At 35.8% G+C, this 6000-nt stretch overlaps 1 protein-coding gene across 3 annotated transcripts in view; it reads left to right on the top strand.

Moving 5' to 3' along the window:
* SNX7 (sorting nexin 7) overlaps positions 1 to 6000 on the top strand; it is a 114372-nt gene that overhangs the window by 89837 nt on the left and 18535 nt on the right. For 2 of the 3 annotated variants that reach the window (XM_049616754.1, XM_049616752.1), the window contains one exon: positions 5599 to 5875. The exons of the other annotated variant lie outside the window; for it this stretch is intronic. In XM_049616754.1, the coding sequence (XP_049472711.1) occupies positions 5599 to 5685 (87 nt within the window). In that variant the 3' untranslated portion in view covers positions 5686 to 5875. Of the gene's footprint in view, positions 1 to 5598; positions 5876 to 6000 lie in introns of those variants that run through there. 3 annotated transcript variants of the gene reach the window in all.

Below are 6000 nucleotides of genomic sequence, written 5' to 3'. Positions count from 1 at the left end.
GATTTGTGTTTCCCTGATGAGGAGCGACGTTGAGCATCTTTTCATGTACCTGTTGGCCATTATTTTTTTAATTTTTATTTACTAAGGGCAATTTGTGTCTTATTGGAGTGTTTAGATTATTGACATTGAAATTGATTATTGATACAGTTAGGTTTGAGTTTATTATTTTGCAGTTTGTTTTTTATTTGTTCCATCCGTTCTTTGCTCCCATTTTCTTCTTTATGCCTTCTTTGGGATAATAGACAATTTTGTATGATTTCACTTTAGATCTCTTGTTGTTATATTAGATATATCTTTTATTTTCTAGAGGTTATTTTCAGGTTTATGGTATGTACCTTAATCTTTTTTTTTTTAATGTTTATTTATTTTTGAGAGAGAGAGGAACACAGTGTGAGTAGGGGAGGGGCAGAGAGAGAGGGAGATATAGAATCTGAAACAGGCTCCAGGTTCCACGCTGTCAGCACAGAGCCTGACACAGGGCTCGAACCCATGAACCATGATATCATGACCTGGGCTGAATTCAGACGCTCAACCGACTGAGCCACCAAGGCGACCCACCTTAATCTTGTCAGTCTGCCTTTAAGTAATGTTATACCACTTAACCTATCATTTAAGAACCAACAATCATATTCTTCATTCTCTTTCTTCTGGCCCTTATGTTCTTTTCTCATATATTTTATATGGACATGTATTCTAAGCCTCACCAGATCTTGTTACTGTTATTATTAATTAGCCAATTATATCTTAAATAAATTTAAATAATGAGAGAAATATATATGTTTCCATATCATTGACATGTTCTGTGGTTTTCATTCCTTTGAATGGATTCATATTTCTGTCTGGTTTCATTTCTTTTTGCCTGATGGAATTTTTCTTTTTTTAAAACATTTCTTGTAGTGTGGTCTGTTAGTGATAAATTCTATAGCTTTTGTTTGTCAGAAAATATCTTTATTCCACCCTTGTTTTTGAAGGATAATTTTGCTGGGCATAGAAAGAATTCTATCCTGACAGTGCTGTTTCTTTCACTCTAAAAATGTTACTCTGCCATCTTCTCACTTAAAGTATTTTGGATGAGAAATACTGTCATCCCTATTTTTCCTTCTTTTGTATGCAGCATTATGATTTTTCTGTCTTCTTTAAAGATTGTCTTTATCACTGATTTTGAACAATTTGGTTATAAAGTAGTTTGATGCTCTCTTCCTCATGTTTCTGATGTTTAGAGTTTGTTGAGTTTCTTGGATTTGTGGGTTTCTGTTTTTTTAATTAAATTTGGAAAAATTCTGGCCTTTATGTTTTCAAAAAGTTTTTTGGCCCTCCACCTTTCAGCTAATGACATGTATAGTATACTACTGCAAGCTGTGTCCCATAGCTCACTGATGCTCTTTTCCTTTTTTTTTCATTGATCTTTTTTTTCTTTCTGTGTTTCCTTTGAGATACTTTCCATTGCTGTACCTTCATGTTGACTTTTTCTTCCTCATTTTCTTGTATGTTATTAATTCCATTCCTTGTATTTTTCATCGCCCACATGGTAATTTTTATCTCTGGAAGTCCAATTTGTATCTGTTTTTCATATATTCCTTGCCTCTACTTAACTCTTTGAACATCTAGGACACTTTTATAGTTTAATGTCCTTGTCTGCTAACATATTTGTCAATTCTGGGTCAGTTTCTCCTTTTTTTCTCTCTCTCTCTCCAGATTTTTATTTAAATCCCAGTAAGTTAACATGCAGTGTAATATTGGTTTCTGGCATATAATTTAGTAATTCATCACTTATATACAACACTTCGTGCTCATCACAACAAGTGGTCTCCTTAATCCCCATCACCTATTTCACCCATTGTCCCCCACCCACCTCCCCTCTGGTAACCATCATTTTGTTCTGTATAATTAAGGGTCTGTTCTATGATTTGCCTTTTTCCCCCACTGTGTTCATTTGTTTCTTAAATTCCACATAGAAGTGAAATCATATGTTATTTGTCTTTCTCGGACTGACTTATGTAGCACAATACTCTCTAGCTCCATCTATGTCACTGCAAATGACAAGATTTTGTTCTTTTTAATGGCTGAGTAATATTCCATTGTGTGTTAGTTTCAAGTGGTTGATTTTTTCTCCACATTATGGGTTGTGTTTTTATGCTTCTTTGCATCCTGGTAATCTTAATTTGATACCAGATACTGTGAATTTTGTTGTCTGTTGAATATTTTTTTATTCCTGTAGCACTTAGTGAAGTTGCTTGGACACACCTTGATCCTTTAGGGTCTCACTTCAAGATTTGTTAGATGGTTCTTGACCAGATTGTAATAGATGGAAAATTATTTCCCAGTTTTGAGGCAAGACCCTTCTTTGTATTTTATCCAATATTTTATGAATTATTGGATTTTCCAATCTCTTTGGTGGGATTCTGTACTATTCCAGGCCCTGTGAGAACATGGACGCTGCTCACTCTAATCCTCACTGGTTACTTCTTTTCCTGACCTTAGGTAGTTTTCTCACATGGTTTTACTGATCATTACCCACTGAATACCAGAGGGAGACCCTCCACAGATCTCCAGAGTGCTCTCTCTTCACTGGTACTCTGCTTTACAAACTTCCCCTGCATTATTTTTCTATAGACTCTTAGCCCCATCTCTTCAACTCAGAGTGCCTGCCTGGCTAAATCTAAGTTCACCCTGCTTCTGCCATGGCCTGGGAATTCTCTTACTGCAGTGAGTGGTGTATTGGTGTGCTAAGGCTACCATAACAAAATACCACAGACTTTAGTGGATAAACAACAAAAAATGATTTTCTTACAGTTCTGGAGGTTAGTTGTCCAAGATCAAGATGTTGACAGGCTTGGCTTCATGGTTTCTTCTGAGGCCTTTCTTCTTGACTTTGCAGATGGCAGCCATCTTCCTGGTCTTCATGTCATCTTTTCTTTGTGTTGTCATTCCTATAGTCCCCTTGAATGACCAATCTCCTCTTATAAGGATACTAGTCAGATTGGATTAGGGTCCATCTTAGCCTCATTTAAACTGAGTCACCTCTTTAAAGGCCTTCTTTCCAAATACTTTACATTCTATGGTACTTCAACACATGAACTTTGAAGTACCTCACAGTGTGCTTCAACAAATGAATTTGGGGGGATAAAGTTCTGTGTATAACATAAGGATAATCATAGAGCTCATACTGTTTTTATCTTGTCTCGCAGGGATCACTGTCCTTTGTTGCCTGATGTTCAGGGTCTTGAAAACTGTTGTTTCATATTATTTTTTTCTGATCTATCTATCTATCTATCAATCATCTTTTAGCAGAAGAGTGAATCTAGTCCCTATCATACTATCTTGGCCAGCAGCAGAAGTTCTGAGCCCAAGTTCTTAACCACTTTATTATAAACCACCACACATTTCCCTTCCACAGACATGCACAGAAATTTATAGGCTCACTCCTAGTAGGAAACATTAGTTAACTCATCCTAGTCTGATCTAGATCCCACTACTATTTATTTTCATCATATGCTGTAACTTCATAGACCCTGTAGTTGATTATATTTGCTGACTTGTATTTTTTTACTAAATCATAAGTTCCATGAGGTACAGGATTATGCCCCAGAACCTTCACAGTGCCTGACATAGTAAGAACTCAAAAATACTTGTTGAGTGAATGGATATTTTATGTCAATCCCCCAATTAAAAAGGCCTTAAAGTCTAAAAGTTGGAACATGTATCAAATGTGAGATATTTATCTTTAATGCCCTTTCATGAGGATAAACATTTAGATATAAAGACATCTGGCTTCTTTTCCTGTACCATGTTAGAGGAGGCCACTCTTGGTGGTCCCTGTCCTAACCTGGACTTCTGTTTTTTCCCTGTCTTCTCCTTCCTTATCCCTCATTCTGTTATTTTTCATCCCTATGAGACAGGTATCATAATTTTACATCTAAGGAAGTAGAAAATCAGAAAGTTAGTAACTTACTGAAGAATAAAGGCAGATTCCAGAACTGATTCATCACAGGAATTAAAATTATGCTTCTTGGCTTATACTTGGAAATTTATACTTGGTTTATACTTGGCTTATACTGGAACTTGGCTTCCAGTGCTCCCTAAAGTTTTTAAATCAAAAATGGCCCTTAAAGTCCTGATGGACTTGATTATTCTTATGAAATTTGTATTATTCCAAGCCCAACTTTCAAAATAAGTATATCACAAAATACTGAGTATATTACCCAGTAATTTACTCAGTAGTTTTTTTTTTATTTGACAATTAAGTCTTCAACAGTATCTCCTATTGTTCTCATGCAAATACCCAATTTTTTACCATAGTATTCATTTCCTAGGCTCTCGAGACTGTCTCAGAATCAAATCACTGCGTATAACCTTTATAAAAACCTAACTTGGCAAAATGCTTCCCACTTTCTAAATCTTCAGTTTGAAAAAATATTATATGCACACACATATATGTATATACATACATAAATCCATAAATACAGGCTTTTTGGAATGCAGCACGTTTATAGTTTGGGCGCTTTAAATTTTTGAGTTTGTATGGTGTTTGGGAAACCACCGGTTTGTCATTTAGTACTTGTTGTCAAAAGTGCACACAGTAAAGCTGCAAAGGGATTAGAGGATAAAGAAGTGATGTGAAAATAGTTTAGGCAAGTAAATCAGTGTTAATCAGTCCAACTTTGGAGTGTATTGTATCAAAAATGCATACATATGTATTTGTAAATAGCAGTGTATCCTATATAGATTTGGAAAAAAAAAACATGATTTCTTTCCTAATTAATTTCATCTCAGGCTGAATATATGTTAAAGTAAGTGTGCTTTAGAAGAATCCTAAATATCTGCAAACTATTAACATTATGCTGTAGATAAACATCATGCAGATAACTGAGACAAGGCTAGTAGGCAGGTCAGTCCTAGACAACATCACAAAAGTGGCCACATTCCTGTTTGTGTGTCCCCACCACCTTTCGTCACTTCTAATCCTTTTTCATTTCCTGTGGCACATTAGTGAGCAAGTTTCACCACCTAGTCCCAACAGACCATCATAATACAATAATTGCTCATTTTTTTTTAGCACTTACTTTGGGCTGGGAATTCTGTACAGAGATTTATACAGATTATGGAAATTTAATTTTCACTGTTGCCCTAGTGGTAAGTACTATTATTAACCTAATTTATGGCTGGAGAAGCCATAGTAAAGATTCATCAACTTGCCCGAACTCACATTTGCTGTAGTGGGATTGAAATCTAATGGAGGCACGTTTGCATCCCACTGCTCTGTCTAGATGCTTAACGCCTACCTCCTCAGATCCAAATATCCATCTTTTCCTCCATAATTTAGAGCAGTTTTCTTTCCTGACAGTGGGGTAATACTGGATTATTTCAGCAAACTAATCCATGCTCATCTTTAAACCTTTTATGTTTCCCTCTTATTTAACAATAGTTTCCCACATTAGGAATTAACGCATGTAGAAAACGACAAGGATTCTGGCATGCTGGTGGGAGAAAGGAGCAGGGCAAATTGCTCTAGGAACAGATACAGAAGGATTTATTAATCCATTCACCGCTGAAAGTTAACAACTGCTGATTTCCTCGTGGTGTATTTCCATTATTCAGTGCCTTGCTACATGGGAATCCTTCCTTGCATCACAGACTGACCTCCACTTGGAAGAAACCTCTGAAGATAAACCTGAATCCCACTGAGGACTTCTGTGCTATCTTTGGGAGACAGCATCTATTAACCAAAGTTACTCTTTCTGGATGGACTGTGTCCTTTATAAAGTGGATGAAAAACATTTAGCACTATCTGGAAAACCAACAGCTTGAAACTCAGGTATTCCAGATCATTGACATGAATTGGATACACTCGTGTGTGTGTGTGTGTGTGTGTGTGTGTATACACACACACACGAATATATATACATGAATATATATATAAATATTTAGCTTAGTTTTTATTTTAAATTTATGTGCCAATAATTACATATAGAAAATTTTTTGTCGAAATATTTGTTTGTG

This window comes from Panthera uncia (genome assembly GCF_023721935.1).
Source record: "Panthera uncia isolate 11264 chromosome C1 unlocalized genomic scaffold, Puncia_PCG_1.0 HiC_scaffold_4, whole genome shotgun sequence".
Taxonomy (NCBI): domain Eukaryota; kingdom Metazoa; phylum Chordata; class Mammalia; order Carnivora; family Felidae; genus Panthera; species Panthera uncia.
Note: the sequence above shows the minus strand (reverse complement) of the source record. Positions and strands in the feature narration are given on the sequence as shown.